Source organism: Amblyomma maculatum, chromosome 1 (assembly GCF_055883805.1).
Source record: "Amblyomma maculatum isolate TAMU_Amacu chromosome 1, ASM5588380v1, whole genome shotgun sequence".
Lineage (NCBI taxonomy): Eukaryota > Metazoa > Arthropoda > Arachnida > Ixodida > Ixodidae > Amblyomma > Amblyomma maculatum.
The window spans coordinates 382,558,684-382,576,776 of record NC_139344.1 but is presented as its reverse complement, the minus strand read 5'-3'; the positions used below and the strand labels follow the sequence as shown (position 1 = coordinate 382,576,776).

Sequence of the window (18,093 nt, the reverse complement as noted above, 5' to 3'; positions counted from 1 at the left end):
CGGATACAACTCGAGAAAAAAAAAAAAAAAACAGCACATGATCCTTAAAAGAGGCCATCGGTGTCGACATGTTTTTGCGACGCCGCGGTTATCATCCGCTAAAACTAAGGTGAACCCACTTTCATCTGCCACACTCCGTTTATTGTCACTCTAGCATGTCTTCGTGCGCTTTTATGAGAATCGGTCGACGCCATTTACCTGTTAGGGCCCTTTAGGAAGTGTCGTGGTGTTGTAAGTGAAAAGGCATCTGCCTTCTTCTGGCATGTGGCAGGTAACGTAGACAGGGCACTGATTAATCGACGTCTAGTTTGACGTCACAAGAGCACGTGATATGGCCAAATAGGCAGGAGCTGCCAAAGCGAATAGGTTCTGTGATACAAGAGGTTGAGGTGAGAGTCCAACCCAGGACAATTTGGTCCTCACTCAGACAGGCTACCCTATAAGCCACGCAGGTAAGTTAACGCGGCTTGGTAAAAGCGAGGCTTTATACTTACGTCGCATGTGTGAAATATTAGATACACAAATCAAGGGAATAATGATTAAGCGAAACGAAAACCTCATTTACACGATCGAGGATCCGTAAAGGGGACTGTACAGACGGTAGCCATCAACGATGTCGAGTCATAGTCTTCAAGACAGAGCTTAAGTGTCTTCCAAACTTTTTTTACACTTTTGGTACATTTTTGTAGCTTTCAGGATCAATAAGCAGCGTTCGTAACTGCAAGGACAGATCTATATATGATCGACACGACAGAAAACGCGTCGTTTGCACTAAAGGTCCACCTCTATAGTCATTACTTTGAAGAAGAATAAAAAGTACGCTCGTCGTCACACGTCTTTAGGAGCATGCTAATATTGCGTCACACGAATCGTACGCGAAATTATGCGTGAATACGCCAGCAATTGCATGTTAATGTGTTTTTTTCTTGGAGGCCATATTGTGGTCCAGAGAATGGCATGGTTACTGCAATTACATGCATGACATCGTAGCCATGTGTGCTCACAGAAGCACATAAGTTCCAAGCGTCACAAAATAACCGTCAGTCATTTCGGTGAATGCCTCCCATGTAGTTGGAATTCTCTTTGCTCTAATATTATTGCACATAAGTTTACGCATTCAACTATAGGAGGGCCAGAGTCAGCCTGGGGCCCTAGGACCTCCTTTTATACGAATTATGTAACACCTGCTTTTTATGAAAAATAATCTTTTCTAAACCCGTCAGCATGTCGGCTTCTTTCTTCGGATAATTCTGCCTGTTATCTACTTTCGATATCAGTCCGTACTAAAAGTTTGTTGAATACCGAACTGCGCATGATTTGCTGAACATGGCGATTATAATTTTGTTATACATGCAGTATTTATTTGGTCACCCAAGAGGTTCGGTGAGAGTAAAAGGAAGTTATATAATACCGTCGCACATGTCCCTCGTCTTTTGCAGAGGTGGCACGTGGCAGCTTTCTCGAGCCAAATTCCGGTACCTTGAACTCCGTGGTAGGATACACTTGCAAGAACTGGCGAACTTCCGGCCTTGAACCCGCATAATAATTTTTCTAAGGGGTCGCTGCATACAACAGATGTTCTATGCTAAACAATTAGTTCTTTGTGTAAAGAAGAAATGACCCGGCGCCGGCGCCCTGGCATAACGACGCCGACGCACTGCCTCTCTATCTGCTACCCCCTGAAAGTGTTTGCGATTCCGCCATTGGACTGCATGTCCTCGTCTTTGACCAACATGGCAGTCGAGCAGCCCAGAGATCCATGGATCGCCTCCCTTCTCGCTTTCCCTTCGACCCCTTCGCTCACTTCGACGCCTAGTGCAATTCGCCGCCAAGCTGCTCATTTTACAATTAGCGATGACCTCTTATATCGCCGAAATTATCTTTCTTCGGGCCGCAAATGGCTACTTGTCATTCCTCGACACTTGCGTTAAGAAATCTGCACTTCATTTCACACTGACCTGCAAGCGCTCACGCCGGAGCATTCGTGACATATTCGGGTTCACTTACATTACTACTGGCGCGCAATGTGCACCTACAGGCCCGTTCGCACTTGCGACTCGCAGCGGTCGCGCCACCGTTTTGGTCGAAAAGCAAATGTCACAAATGGTCGCATCGGTCGACAAGCGAGTGCCGCGGGCCGTTCGGGCACTGCTCAATTTCCAGTCGAGCGACTGCTGGTCGCAAACCGTTAAACCAATCAACGGCTCAGCTGAGGTGAACGTAAGTTAGCTTTACTCTATGTGGTGAACAGTCAAGGTAGACACGATATGGAAAGCAACCCGCAAGTCGCATTCGCAAGTGTGAACATCGATTGCTCTTTGGTCGCATGCGACTGCCGGTCGCGCGTCCTTCGCGATTCGCAAGTGTGAATAGACCTTACGTCTGCAAGTTCGTCCGCTCGTGCCTTGATTGTCAACGCCGCAAAGTCGGTCATCGCCATTCCACCGGCCCGATGCGGCCTCTCCCTTGCCCATCAAGACCTTTCGACCGTGTAGGGATTGACCTCTACGACCCGCATGCCGTAGCAGCAGCTAGAGCGACGGTTTCAGCGTAGCGGGTGAGATGATCTACCGCTACAATGACCCAGCGGTTTTCGGCTGCAGTGTAGGGAAGCGGGCCGTAGAGGTCAATGCCTACTCTGTCGAAAGGTCCTGATGAGCAAGGGAGAGGTCCTGGCTCGAACGGCTGATGCTCGCGTCTCGTGCCGGCATGCTGGCGCCAGGTCATCTTTACATTTGCAATCATTTCGTGCACCTTCTAGTACAGCGTCATAATTTTGTACTGTACCGGATACAGAGAAAAAAATACTTTCAGGCTTATTTTGAAGCCGGTAGCACTCTCTCTATGCGGAGATCGCTCTCTTTCAGTGAGCAAAATGCATTTTCGCCCTACGCATGTCAAGCACTTCCATTTATTTCGACACTCTGCGCAGTGCGGCACTATGGCTGTATTACCGGGTAATTGTGTGTCGTCACATTCGTTAATGTGACTGGCAAGAACGAGCTTTCAATGCGCTTTTTCCCGGATATAAGACGCGCGTGCGTGCCGTAACTACTTGTTAACGCTTGTTAAGTTGTTAGAGAAAAATCTGAAACCACCGGAACTAATCACGACGTAACTGCACTCCTAATTACTAGTGGCGGTTGCTGCCAACAGTGTGCATCAATTTCGCCATCGCACAAGATGTGCTTGTTTTTTTTTTCTGTTATTTTGTTAAATTATGGCTTACCCTAACCGAATGTTGTGACCACTACGCGTGCCGAAATAGGAGAAAATTAATCAGCGCAGCTCAAGCAGCTCCTTCGGCTCATCACAATTTCCTCTTGCATAAACTACATTTTGTGAATCCGAAACTATAGCGGCAAGCACGTGCCTTCTTCGTATTACACGCTGCGAATATCAATAGAATAAGCTGGTTACACACGGCATCCCACGTAATGCGACGCTAACGTCTAAAAAAATATCGAAGTGGGACATTCTGCAGTATTGAAAATGAGGCTCAAGGTTACACATGGAAGACGAGCAAGGAAAGCAGCAGTCCTGCCGGAAGAGTAATTCGACGTTCCCTTAAGCATGCGAAGTTCAAACTAAACACTGTCAAACTAAATATAGCGCACATCATTCTAGCACCAAAACACTATATATTCATAAATATTGAACAACGCGCTTGTTCCTAACCATAAAAAAAAAAATGGCTAATTTTTTTCTTTTCCTTTCGTTCATTTTTGAGAGAACATTAATTCCCAGGAGATGATTACCCTTCACGTGACGAGGTATACGTTAGTCATGCACTTATGGCGTACGCTGCCTATATTTGGGCACAGTACATGTATCGTACGCGAACTTCAGAGGTCGTCCATATATCAAGATACTTTGTTGGGCGAGTTGGTACTTATTCATTATTGATATAAACAGCGCGAACACGAAAACAAGGGACAAGAAACACGAAAGCCACAGTACATGCAGGTACTGTGGCTTTCGTGTTTCTTGTCCCTTGTTTTCGTGTTCGCGCTGTTTATATCAATAATGAATACGTCCATATATCAGTCTCGTTAAATCCAAGTCCTTCTCGTTTCGTCTCTTCTCACTCGGCCAAAGTAAAGGATACATTTTCCTCTCTTAATTTTGCCAGCTCTCAACCATGGCGGATGGTTGTAGACGGCTCTTCCGTGGTTGGCAGGTGGCTCCTGCCACGACGGCGCGATTTTTTAAGGCGAAAACCTAGGCTCATGGAACGAAAACCCATGCGCGAGAGTCGTGCGCGAGATCTGTGCGCCAACTGTCATATTTCGCGAGATTCCACGAGATTAGTTCTTTTCTAGCGTTCCTGCCATCTGAAATGCCACACTCGAACACGCGCCAAGGAACGCCACGCAACAGGAGCGATGGTATACCGTTCAAACTCACACTTGCCGGAGAAATTGTGACGGATACTACTGCCCCCTTCCTTTTCAGTAAACCAGTTATAGTTATATGTGGCACTGCGACGAACGCCGATTACAGGCAAACAATAATGAGGCTAATGGTAGGAGAGGAAGGATAGGCGTTCGCCATTCTCCTCTTAAGAGACATGTAAGAGACCCTTTAATTTTTTTTCTTTGGTGGTGTACCTGTTATTGCGATTCAGTGAAAGCAAAAGGGAAGAATGCGTCAATCTCTACAATAGGAGCCGAATTATACGATACGATCCAATCCAGTTACAGACATCCTTGTGAAGGTACTCACTGCAGACTCGCTGCAGAGGCACAAGAAAATTTTTATTCGGCTGCTCTCATTTGAGCCCGACGCACACCGAGAGAGGGGGGTTATCTCTGTGGTGACGTCTGGCTTGAATGTAGCACGCACAACACACCGGAGACCAGTGGTAGAGGCGGTGCTCCATCTGCTTCGTTGTCCGTAGAGTTTCACAGCCACATTCCAGCTTGGGACGTTGTTTTGATGACTTGAACATTAAGCTCGAGGGGGAGATGGCCTAAATACAGCGTTTCGTTTGAACGTTAGTCTGATATTTACAGTACAATTATTTGCTAATTTTTAACGTTAGCGTAACGATGTAACCTGCGTTGTTAAAGTGCTTAAGTGTGGGACATGAAACTCACCAAAAAAGAAGAAAGTACGTAACTGGTTGTCACCTGCATAAGTGCCGGTTGGTGGGACAGGCGCGAGAAAACTATAATCTTGATGTCGTTCTGACACTTCACCTTTACAGTGATTGTGTGTTGCTCCGGTTTCTTAGCATTTCTATTCATCGTTGTCAGTGCTGCAAAGCTGCGGGCATGTTAACGTGCGGTGCAGTCTCTGGCCAGCCACAAGCTTCACGTGTTAAAGCCGGCCAATATTGCTACGAAGACGACGATGCGAGCAGGGGCGGAATCAACATTTATTGTGCCCGAAATAATTCGGTGGTGCATGCTTGCACCAGATTGGGTGGTTCCCTAGTTGCGGGACCCAAATGTTCCCAGCAGCTCCTGGCCCCTGTCCGTCAGTGTGAGCTGGATGGATATGGCGGGGCTGGATAACAAGGTCTCCCATCGCTCAAGGGGTTGGGGATTGGGGGGATTGGCGGGTAGGGGAGGAGGGGATGGGGAGGGGGGGGGGGGGGGGTCTTGAGTTCTTTGCGTTCTGCCAAAACGTGCGGCAGGGTGCCTTTTTCTTTTTTGCAAAAGGGACAGATCATATCGTGCTACGCAGGGTACATGCGGTTCATCAGTACGGGATGCGCAAGCGATCCCGCCTGCGCTCGACGCAGGATCGTCTGTTGTTGCCTGGTGAGTTTAGGATGCGGTTCTGGCAGTTTGCACCTTTCCTCTCGGTACATGCGGGTTATCTCCCGAAAGCTGGTAACCGGATGCGGTAGCTCTTCCGGCTCGTGCTCGCCCCGGATTGCCATTTCTCGGGCATAGTAGTCTGCGATGGTGTTGCCTGCTACCTGCGAGTGAGCTGGGACCCACACGAGCTCTATGGCTCTTCCCGGAAGCTTGCACTTGGATAGAATGGCTCGAGCCGTGGAGTGGACTACCCCTCTGCGAGCAGAGGCGCGGGGCGGAGCGCTCCGCTGGCCATTGAACTCTCATATCTAATAACTGCCATTAAAGCATATCTCATCGTCGATTCAACACGTCGTTCAGTTTCTGTTGTGTCTCCGTGTTTCATCGCTTGTCATGCACCCCGTAACATCTTAATGCAGGTGCTGGGCATGTCATCGCTCTTCTGTCCCTGAAGCTAAGCCTTCAGCTCGTATTGCTGAAGGCTTAGTTCCAGTCTCAATCGTTGTCGCCATTCTTAAGATCCGACGCGGCAGTCTCCGCAGCTCGTCCGATCACAATAGGTCCTAAACATATTTGGTATGATAAGATACTGTAAACCGAATGCCATTTCTTACAAAAATTTCAACTCTAATATCAATGTAAGCTCCTTGACCGAAGTTCACATAGTCCATGACACCGAAATAGACATGATGTTGAGATAGTATCATTAGATGCGAAAGTTTCCATAGGCCTTATGTAACAAAAACGGCGGTTTTTATTGGCTAAATTTAGATTTACGGGTAGTGGGGGCGTGGTCATTCAAGAAAAACATGCCTAATATGCGAACCTTCAGATTGTTGATAAATCCACAACCATGTACCTGGCAAATAATACAGTTGAAAAGTTGCTGTAGCAAGAAACCGACGCAACAACCACGGAGATAATTGAAATAAATAAAGAAAGAGAGAATAAGCGATTTTCAGATGGCAATGATTCATTCATGCATTCATTCTTTCATAAATGAGTGACGACAATTGCAGATACCTTTTATTGACCGCTCCTATAGGAAACAAATCATAAGCTTCTGAAACCTGACATCAAGGCAAGCATACATACAAATTATGTTACTATTCACGGCTAGGCGGCGTGTGACGTCACCGCGCGGTTAAAAGAGTTCACTTTTCCCACCCACCCATCCATCCATTCCACCTGCAGGCTGTGTCACCAGTTGACCGACAAGCATCACGCATTACGACACGCATCCAAGAGCAGTTGCACAATTGCGATACAGTTAAAGCACACTTTCATCACCACGACCGACAAAAACTGCTCTGACCAAAAGCTCTTATGTATATATATAGTGCTCCAGAAGCTACATGCATAATAGTGCCATTTTAGCTTTGTAACACCTATTCCGGCTGGGTCGAGTAAATGTCGAAGGCTATCCGCAAGTACGATGCTGGCCGTATCGCCGTATCTCTTGCCTGCACCCTCTTCCACATCTCGCTTAATTACTTCTTTGGGCTCCAGCCCACGAGTCGCTCAGCGGAAACGGCTGGGCGCACTCTCGCTCGAGATCTCAGCTGCCGAGCCGAGAGTATGATCAGCCACCCTGCTTCCCCTGAGACTAATATCTCACGCGCTTCTCCACTCGCTACTTACACGGACATACTCCAGCACTACCGACTCGAAGGATGCTCATATTCTCCCACACACCGCGATCTAACAAGACGCAAGGCTTTTCAATGGCGCAAACTACAAACTGGCAGCTTCCCACACCCCCTCTTATACAGCAGGATCTTTCCGGAACAGATAGCCCCCATGTGCTCAACTCCCCGGCTCAACTCCGGCCACTCTCATACACATGGTGTGGACTTGTACACACTGCAACATAGACAACTCAAACAACCCAGAGACGCGGGAATCCCTCCTGCGTACTTCCGAGTCAGCAGACTTATCCAGCGCGCGGTGGAGGCCGCGACATCCCAAGGGATCCCCGCCGACCTCCTCTGCCCGCGCAACCGGTCCTTTGACCACTTTGACTGGTCCCCTGCTTTGGGGCGCAATAAAAGAATTCACCACCACCACCTATTCCAGCCTATGACCCATATGTTATGCTTTCGCTAGGCGTCTGCTAATGTCTGCAAAAATTGTCAGTTCTCTTTAGCAGTGCACTGAGTTGTTATAAAACCCAGAGTTATAAAACTTTCCGTCTGCTTCCCTGCCTGAATATATGCACAGGCAAAGTCTAGTCACTACAATTCTCTGCATATCCGTTGCCGTTGTTTCAGACACATGTTAGTACTATGTGGAACCGTTTAGCATTTGTTTGGTTTTTGCACCATTCGTAACGCCATCGGCATCAACCCATTGATGACCTTGGCGCCATCTGCCGGATTCATTCGTATCTTCTGTTGTACGTTTGTTCCCGGGTAAGCATCGCTCCCTGCAAGTACTCTGGCATTCAGCGCATGATTTCGGCTGTGAGCTTTTTCACGGTACGCTCTATCTGACAAGGTCAAGGACAGACAGGCTAGAATTGATACTTGTAGTTTATGCGCCGCTTCAGCAAAACGCCATTGGCTTACGTAACTGGTTGTCACCTGCATAAGTGCCGGTTGAGGGACAGCCGCGAGAGAACTATAATCTTGATGTTGTTCTGACACTGTTCACCTTTACAGTGATTGTGTGTTGCGCCGGTTTTTTTTAGTATTTATATTCATCGTCGTCAATGCGGCAAAATTGCGGGCATGTTAACGATTTTACTGGTTATTTTGAGTTCAACGACGTGGCCGTCTGTGTAAATCGTTTAGACAACATTACGTCAAGCAGCAGGTTTCTAATGCGAGCAAACTTTGCATCGGTTATTTGGTTTTCAGGATTTAAATTTTAAAAAAGAGGGAAAATACGTGTAACATTGTTGTGCTGGCGTAGTGTTGGGCGTATCTTGCGCATCCATTGTGGGCGTGGAACTTGCCTTAAGTAGGTTAAATTTCCGCTGTCTACATCTCACCATTTTTCCTGCACACTGATCAGAGCTGTTCTCCGATTATACTGCTATGCGCAAGGCAATGAGATAAAAGTTCTAAATGGGACGTATTTTAACTTGCAGAACTCTGCAGCTGTGAAGTCACGGAAAACAAGACATGCCTGATTATAGGGTCATCGGGGTCATGAGCGGAAGTTCGCTCGACGGCCTCGACATCATCTATGTTACTTTTCAAGTCGCGGGCGACACGTGGAAGTACAAAATAGAGCACACCATTTGCCAGCCCTACGGTAAATACTGGACGAACAAGCTTCAGCATGCCGTCTCCATGAATGCACTGGAGTATCAACTGTTTCACACGGAGTATGGCCGTTACCTCGGGGACTGCATCAACATCTTTATTCGTGATAAGCGGCTTGAGGGCAAGGTTGACTTGGTGGCCTGCCATGGTCACACCGTGTTCCACCTGCCAGGACAGCTGACAACATCGCAAGTTGGGGATGGTGCTGCTGTCGCCGCCGTGACTAAGCTGCCCACTGTCAGCGATTTCAGGTCTGTTGACGTTGCGCTGGAAGGTCAAGGTTCCCCGTTCTCTCTGGCCGCGGAGAGAAAGCTCTTTGGCAGTGAATACCAGTATTTCCTCAACATAGGTGGCATGGCATGCCTAACGTATGTCGGCAAAGGCAACGAGGACAGCTTTGCAATTGACGTCTGTCCTGCCAACCAGCTTTTGAACCTTCTTGCTGAACAGGCAGGCCGAACTTATGATGACGAAGGAAAGATAGCAGCCTCGGGAAGCATCAACGCCCGACTACTTAAGGATCTCGATGGTTTCACCTATTACAAGAAACCGCTGCCAAAATCTCTTGAGGTTGACTTTGGCCCAGAAATTCTGTACCCACTGATATGTGCCCGTGACTTGGCAGTACCTGATGCCTTACGGACATTTACAGCTCACATCTGTAACCAGGTGGTGGCCACGGTGTGCGCTGTCAAAAAGAAGGTTGGCGCCAAGTACCCGGGCCACTGCAAGATGTTAGTGACGGGTGGTGGTGCCCGCAACCTATTGCTTATTACTGAACTGACCAACATGCTCAAAGATCAAGACATAACTGTCACCGTGCCAGAAGATCAACTCGTCAAGTTTAAGGAGGCCCTCATGACTGCTGTCCTCGCCGTGCTGCGGGTGAGAGAGGAGGTCAGCTTCTTCAGCAAGGTGTCTGGGGCCAAGCAAGATTCCGTGGGCGGCGCACTGTGGTGTGGGGCAGTGGCACAAGCCTAGCTCGATGGTTTGGCCGTTGCCTTGCCGAAGAGGTCTTATGTCATTCCCCATTGAGAAGCCACCATTTTATTCTGATACAATGTCATCTCTTACTCGAGCAATTACTCAACTTTGAGCCGTGGGAAACTTTAAAATGGGCCTTAAGAAACTATTGGCAATGACATCCAACATATTATAAGTGCCTTGAGCGCTTGTGCCAGCTATGTTTGTTTGCGATAAAATTGTATTTAATAGCCCTTATTACGATTTATATTGCTGGTTGCAATCGTCACAAATTTCCAAGTACCTGCCTTGTACTTCCACTTGTTACAGTGCTCGTGGAATTGAGCTATGCAATAGCTGACACCGTACAATCTTTTTTACAATGCTGAAGATGGGTTATCTTGTCTCGCAGTTTTGTACATTAGTGTGCACAAGTTATATTACAGTAAAATGTTTTAACCGCTACCCCTGTTGCCATCTCTAACTCCAGTGCTTGCCTCATACTCCTAGAAGGCAATTGTGCTGGAGTAAGATTCCCACAGAGGTTGGTTTTTCTATTGCAATTCATTGCTTTTAGTTAGGCGTTATTTAGTGGCTTAAGCCTGGTCAGATACAATTTGGTTGCTGGTATTCCTGCACCTCAGAGTTTTGTTTATGTACTTTGGACCCTTGAGCACAAGCAAAGAAGCATTAGTTGATGTATGGACAATAATAAATTGGGGCTGAGCGAAGGTGTTCACCATTCCACTCCAGCATTGTGAGTAGGAAAGGAAAAGTGTGATTTGTAGCAATGATGTAGTGCGTTTATTGGAGTCCCGGATCAAGCATTTGTTTATTTCGATCCAAATGTGTCTCATGTTCCATGCGAGGTAGGCCCGACGGATGCAAGCAGAGGATGCTGTGGCATTGGCAAAGGCATATTTTCATTTTATCCAGTGACGAGCCAGTAAAAAAAAAAAAAAAAATCGCACGCTAACAAAACAAATGCAGCTACTGCGAGCACTTGAGAGTGCGTACGGGAGCATGCATGAGGGAGGCTACGAATGCATGTTTGAAAGCAACAGAAAACGCATGGAAAATACACTGCACATTCCAAAGTGATTAAAAGCAACATTTATATTTGCTAGGTCCACCTTTGTTCGGCATTAACCAATGAGCCTTTGTAGCCTAATGGTAGTGGGCCTGTCTTGCAATACAAAGTTCTGGGTTAAATTCCCACCCCATCCACAGGAGTACGGTTTTCTCTTCCGCTAAATTATTGTGCTTTGATTGTATGAGTCTCCTTAAGAAAGTTGGTTTTGATCCAAATATGATTGACCAGCTCCTGAATTTATGTACCCCGCTTGAGATTTCCTCATGGTGTGAAGAAACGCGTGCAGGGCAAAAAGTGAGAATGTAGCCATTAAAATGCATTCCTGCTTCGGAAGTTCTGTCAGTTCAAGTGTGTCAGGTTTATGTCTTTTTGGAGTTCCCAAATAACCCTGCCAGGTGTGAATCATCAAAAGGTGGAGAATGTAGACATTTTCAGACCTTACCAAGCACAAGAATGTACAGAAAAATTCTCCTCGCATGCTGAGATATGCAGTTTGAACGGTGACATCTTTTCACCATTGTATTCAGGGCAGGGTCTCAACTGTACATCTAGTGACTATTCCTGTTATAAGAATTCCTAATGTAAACAAATTTGCAGATCTTGTGTTTTAAAGTATTCATTTTTACAAAATGAAGAAAATAAAATACGCGCTGATTGAGGCCATACTAGAGCTACCATGAAATGTTGGGATATCAATCTTGAAAACAAATTTTTTTTGGCATTCATTTCAGTTGCCTGACTTGAAATGCTTCTGCAGATGACACATTTCGGCACTCTACTGCATGCTTACATTTTTATACATTGCATTTTCTATTCAGGAACGGGTTCGCTGCTAATTTGCTCTTAAAAGCAAGCAATGAGATTCTTCTGAACTTTTTTCATTGTAACGAAATACTTGGTATAGAACGTGCTGTCATATTTCCGGAAGGATAGCTGAGCCTGGACATTTTACATTACAAACATTGCCTTCCTTTGGGTTTCTTCAAGGCGTTCAATATTTGAGTAGGTTGGTTTATAGAGTTTAACATCCCAAAGTGATTCTGGCTATGAAGTACGCCACAGTGGAAGGCCCCGGAAATATTGACCACCAGAGGCGCATTATGCACTGACATTGCACAGTACACGGGTGCCTTGCTTACTCCGCGATACAAAAAGCAGCTAAGACTGAATCCGCACCTTTAACATCAGCAGTGAAAAGCCTTAAGCCACCAGACCAGGGCATGGCTATTTGAGTGTAGGGTTAAGTGCCGTGCATGGTATAACTGTACACCCGAGCTTCGGTTTAAGAAATCAAAAGTAGCAGTAACTTCATACAAAAGAGACACCTGCTTTAAGCTCTTGCCTCAGGAAGCATAGTTTGCAAAGAGGAAGATCCTTATGCCTAACAGAACGGCCGACGGAGAAGCCAATCCTCCTTGCACACAGAACTCTGTGTACTGCTAGCGCCTAACAGAACGGCCAGTGAGGCTTATTCCATAACTCAAATCAATGTGTTTTCTTCACAAAACATGCATAGAAGTCGGAGCGGGTTTAAAGTACAGGCAATGTAAGCGTTTTTCAAATAAGAATAGCCATTAGACATTTTAAGTGGCATTTGTATGTACAGATTGTCTTTGTGGGCTCTCATATATTAGCAAAAGAGCATTTATTTCGATATCCCATCTTTGTCAAATGCATCTTCGTCACTTAAAAACCTTCGCTTCTTTGCAGTGTTCATGTAAGGGCGCAAGCTCCATTCGACATCCAGTGCGGCCGTAGCATCGAGCGTTCCCAGCTTGATCTCGTACACTGCACGAAAAGAAAAAGAAAGAAAGGTTAAGCAAGAGAATCAGATGCGCCGAGTAAATGCACGATGCTCAATATTTTGCCTGGTGTCTTCGGCAGCGCAGTGCATTCTTGTGAATTATGCACCCGCACTCGTCGCCACTGAGTGCATTGAAAATCAAGGCAGAAAGCTGGGCTAGTTGGTGTGTCATCGTTAATTATAAAGACTGACACACCAATTACTGCCCTGGCAGCAGCAGTGATGGACGCCGGCGGAACACCAAAATGGCGACGCAGATTTGCTGACTTTCGGGTTCACCTTGTCGACACCCCGCAAAGATGGTGTAGAGCAGCGTCTGGTGGGCTAGACTAGCTTTGGGCCGGTGGAGAAGCCAATCCTTGTAGCACAGCTTCTTTGCAGCGTCGTTACCATGGTGGATAGCTTCCGCTACGTCACCAGAAAGCTGCGTTTCTCATAGGCTCCGCCCAAGTCGAGCGCTGGGCGAGCGAAATGGGAGAGGACCTCCCTCTCATGCCGGCTCAGACGCGTTTTCTTTTTCTTCTTGTATTTAGGACTTTATGCACCGAATAACTCGTTTTTGTGCGGCGATTTTTGCAATTCTTTTTGAACTAACGTCAGCACGATGTAAAGAACCTAGGAGTTGGCTGGAATTAGCAGCCTGACGAACGTCACTATGCCCCTTTAAGGCACACTTGGGGACCTAAAATGCTCAGTATGCAAGCATCCTCACATATTGCAACCATAAATATCCAGGCACCACTATTAGAATCAACCCAAATGCCACAATCAAGGAGATTAAGTTTTGAAAGAGACTTAAAAAAGATAACCATAGAGGAACATTTTGTCCTAACACTCACGCTTGAGCTCGAACCGTGGTCCCACTTCTTCAAGCTTGTAGTCCTTGCCCTCCTTCTTGAAGGTGTGGTGTCTGCGTATAGAAAAAAGCAAAAAGTTGCACTGTTACAGAAACATGTAAAGTTACAACAGCTCTGAAACAAAAGTCTCCTGCAACTTTTCCTCTTGCTCAATTTTCATGCAGAGTGTGAACGTTTATCTCTCTAGTGGAGAAATCACCTAAAAAAAATGCTGTGTGCAGCTTTGTACTGTCCTTGTACTCCACTGCATACACAAATGCAAACACCAGTAATTGGTCAGCTTACCCAGAAACGCAAAGCTATTTGCTGAACCTGCGAACACTACCCAGTAAGTTTGCTTTGAATTTTTATAGTACAAGGAATAGCAACCAGCCCAGAGAGTCAAAACATTGCGACAGCTTTTATCTGGGGCCGGACGCACCGATCCCGAGCACACGTAACTTAAGTGAAGGCGTGATTATTGCCATGGCGAGATGGGCATCTCGAATATACAAAATTAGCATTTTCCTGCATCCTCCCAGTGCGAGAGTGTCTGAGTTCTTGCCGAATGTAGATCAACCTGTACACCACGCAGCCCCGCCGTTAACAGACTACCCGTTTCGAGTTTCGCGCCATGCTGTTGCCTCTCGCATCTTTGTTGTGGCTTGCTCCTGGCCTCGATATAGCCTCGGTGGAAGCGCGGCATAACTCGTCAAAGCATCCGCCGTGCTAAGAATGCAATTGCGGCGCTCTTTGCCTGCACCGTGAAAAGCTCACGGTGAGCAAGAAGAGCTTAACAAGTTCTCGGTCACAGAATTCACCATTTGCTCGTAGCTACAGCCTGCGCACTTTCAAAGAAGCAAAGAAGCTGTGTACACAAAACTTGTTCTTCTTGCTAAAAATGTATTAGTCATTCCAGATGCATGTTAGAGCCTCAGAAGAAACTTCAGCGCTGCCGGAATCATGATCTGGATTGAGGGAGGGCTGGGCTGGGCCTGGGCCATAAGTCTGAGCACAGGGCAGGGCTCAGGCTTGTAGCATCGGGCCTGGGCCGGGCTCAGATTCAGAATTTCGGCCCGTGCACACCGCTATTCGTGATGAAACATTTGCAATGATATGCTGTCTGCAAATCAAGCAAGTATACTAACATCCAAACTGGTTAAAAACAACAAGACAGTTGTATGCTGTGTGTGCCGAATTTCAGAGCGAATGACCGAGTGCTTTAAGAAAGAAGCATTTTACGGTGTACGTTTAGTATTGCACATTGTTTGTACTTCTTGTGACTAATTCTGAGCAAAGTCGTTATTACAAGACATCAACACGGTCTAGACATATTAAAGTGCTGATGCTTAAAACAAACAAAATTAATTAATTGAAGCCACAATAAAAGGTGGAGGCTCTATTTTAAAAGTCATTTTTGCCACTCGTTTTGAAATGCCAGAGATGGTTGCATGCATGACTCTACAGCTTTCAGCACAATTTCTCTGCATCAAAATTTATGGAAATTAAGCTTTCTTTTCTTTATTTCATAGCATCCAGGTTGAATGCACAAATTTGAATGGTATATTTACATCTAAACATAATATTGCTGCCTCAGTTTTCTATTCCTATGTTTACCGTTTCCTAGAAGATGAGTTCAGTAAATGTAACGAAGCTCACCTAAATGAGATGTAGTCATCTTGGTTAGCGAATGTGATGACACGATGCGAGTCCTCCTTTGGGACAGGGAACAGGTACTTGAGGATGTTCATGACCTATAGCAATAGCAGAGATGCAATATCCATCAAAACTATGCAAGATTAAAGCTGTAAATGAAAGCGAAAAAATCAAGTAGAAGTGCAGCAGTGCTTTTTTCAGATAAACTGAAACCATAAGAAGTAGTGGCTTTCATCCCAGTTATAAAAAAATATTTGAGTGAACACTTAAGCTGCTCCTTTAAAGGTACAATATGATAGCATTACCGGTTTCCATCTGTGGCTCCCTTTGTGGCACCTCATTCACATCCATGTTTTTTGCTACTCAATCACTATCCCTTCATTTGTGCCTCTATTATCTCACACATTCCCATTAACATACATTTGTCAGTTAACACATCATGCGCAAGACCATGCGACTTAAGATATAAAGCCCTGCTTTAGTCAAGCCCTACGAATGTGCCCAAGTAGTCTAAAGATAGTGTGTCTGACTTGCGATCCAAAGATCCTGGGTTTGATTCCTAGTTCACAGAAGCTGCTCAAGTTGGCAGACTTGGCCTTGTCATGTGTCCCCATGATGTCACATAACCCGCTGACAAATCAGGGCCCAGCCATGTCCCCAGCCAGAGGGATGCTTGCGACTGTTCGCTCACAGCAAAAAATGCCAACACAAGATTTTTGTCAGAGCGGAGCCTTAAAGAACTCCACAAAAGCATTCATTTTTGTAGTGGGTTCTCGAGTACATACAATTAGCTGTGATGTACTAAGCTGCAACAACAGGAAAGGTAAAAAACGTGTCTGCATGTCATGGATGAGACTAGCGTAACTGATGTTTTTTGGGATGGATTAATTAAATTCAAATTCATGGCTCCTGTCTCAACATCGCTCCATGTAGCATGTGCACAAAAGGTATAGCTCACCCTTTTCCCTAGCCTAGTCTTGAAGTTGTGGAAGATCAGGTGGGGATAGGCTTCGGACATTGTACCAATGTTTGGAATGTCATGCCTCATGACTGTATTCAGTATGGTGAAGTATGCTGTAGGACCATAAGGCAGGTGACAGACAACCAAGCCATCTGAAAAGAGAATGAATAGTGTTTGTTTGTTATTCCTGTACCAGATAAGTTTTGATGCACCAAAGCTTAAGCGTTTCAGCAAAAATCTGCAGCAAGTTCTCACCAGGATTTCCTCTGGTCTCGTGAACAACAATGAAGTCCGTGACCTCATTGGCACGGCATGCTTCAATGAGCTGTTTCATTTCATAGCCACCACGATTCATCCTCTGAGAATTAGGAAAGATTAGTCGGATTTCCTGCAAAGAAAATAAAATAAAGGTTCCATCTTTACAGAAACCCCACATGCTCGTATGAAAGCTTGAGTTGTAGTCATATTCAACTTGGTGTCGTATGGCACACCATCAGTCGAGTTCTAAAGATAACTGCCTTAGCGTTATAATAGGAGCATGCTTACAGCTTCCTTTACAGTAATTTGCTGAGCTGGAAGTCTGCAGAAGCAAAACGAGACAGTGACACAATTCAGCGAGGAGTCATGTGGTTGGAAGCTGAACCTGCACCTGCCTGTTCTAATGCCAAAAAGAAATAATTTTCTATTTGTAAGCTCTTCGAGAAACTGGCATGAGAATTGTATACACTACTTTCTGGAAATCGACACCAAGGCATGTAACAGACAAAACCAACAAGATCTAAAGGTAGTGATGGGTGACTGCCACCCTTTGTAGCAGTGAAATTAATGTGCACGTGCTTTACCTTAGCAAACTGCTTTAACTTAGAACTTGGATCTCTGGACGTGGTGACGACAATCTTCGGGTCACGCACGCCTGCCCACCTGTACTCATCGTCTTCTTGGCTGACCACACCTGCAAAGAAGAGAGGAATGCAGTTTTTATAAAAATGACCGAGCTTTCGGCACTGGTACTCAGACGCACTCTTGCGCTCATAACTCGACTGGAGATCGTGTCAGCTGGAATAACACACAGAGAATTAGTACAAAAGCTAAAGCAGCTGTGACAGAACAAGTTGTATTCGAAATGAAGTAGAATTCAACATTAGATTTGCAAATTACTGTTCAGGCAGCAATTGCACTCAACCAATAAACTTGTTGCCTCAAACAGGTGTAAAACACTGACCAAATGCTTCAACATACCTTCACCTCCAGGATCATCCCAGTCTAAAGCGCGCTGTAGATTCAAAGCTTCTTCTCGAAGTTCATACGGAATAGGCCGGTTTTCTGAACAAGGGATGGTAAGAAAGATAAGAAATTACCAGTCAGCACATTGATGACAATAAACCATGCATTACAGCAGTTTAAAACAAACCTTCAAGAGCTTGCTTCAGCCGCTCTTTCTTCTCTTCTATAGTTTTCCTTTTGTCTTCGATGGACTTTCTGTACAAGTACTCCCTCCTTTCCCGAGCAAGCCGCCTCAACTAATAAGTGACAGCAAGGCAAGACCGGAAAACAGTCAAATTACAAAACGAGATCTCGAAAGCAAAATTGCAAGCAATGAGTCTACCACTTAATCGGCTCACTCACCATGTTGCTGTTAACTATTCGCAGGACTACCGTCCAGAAGAGGTAGCAGCGCTTCCTTCTCACAACCGTACGATCACACGCGCATGCTGCATCTCTGAAGCTTTTACTATTGATTGG

At 45.8% G+C, this 18,093-nt stretch overlaps 2 protein-coding genes across 4 annotated transcripts; one reads left to right on the top strand and one right to left on the bottom strand.

Annotated features, from left to right (window-relative positions):
* Nucleotides 1-8,094: 8,094 nt before the first annotated feature.
* LOC146208388 (uncharacterized) lies at nucleotides 8,095-11,426 on the top strand. 3 transcript variants are annotated; one of them, XM_084593038.1, is made up of 2 exons: nucleotides 8,095-8,179; nucleotides 8,860-11,426. In XM_084593038.1, the coding sequence occupies exon 2, from the start codon at nucleotides 8,894-8,896 to the stop codon at nucleotides 10,016-10,018; it is 1,125 nt and encodes a 374-aa protein (XP_084449164.1). In that variant the 5' UTR covers nucleotides 8,095-8,179; nucleotides 8,860-8,893; the 3' UTR covers nucleotides 10,019-11,426. The 3 variants fall into 3 exon arrangements, with proteins under 3 accessions (XP_084449164.1, XP_084449155.1, XP_084449172.1); XM_084593029.1 differs by having other exon boundaries at nucleotides 8,137-8,245; XM_084593046.1 differs by lacking the exon at nucleotides 8,095-8,179 and adding an exon at nucleotides 8,206-8,230.
* A 1,293-nt stretch (nucleotides 11,427-12,719) lies between these two features.
* LOC146208387 (U3 small nucleolar ribonucleoprotein IMP4) lies at nucleotides 12,720-18,087 on the bottom strand. The gene is made up of 9 exons (XM_084593057.1): nucleotides 17,977-18,087; nucleotides 17,762-17,870; nucleotides 17,590-17,673; nucleotides 17,193-17,302; nucleotides 16,606-16,738; nucleotides 16,348-16,502; nucleotides 15,393-15,487; nucleotides 13,737-13,807; nucleotides 12,720-12,881 (listed from the first exon to the last, which is right to left on the bottom strand). The coding sequence occupies exons 1-9, from the start codon at nucleotides 17,977-17,979 to the stop codon at nucleotides 12,739-12,741; spliced, it is 903 nt and encodes a 300-aa protein (XP_084449183.1). The 5' UTR covers nucleotides 17,980-18,087; the 3' UTR covers nucleotides 12,720-12,738.
* Nucleotides 18,088-18,093: the final 6 nt, after the last annotated feature.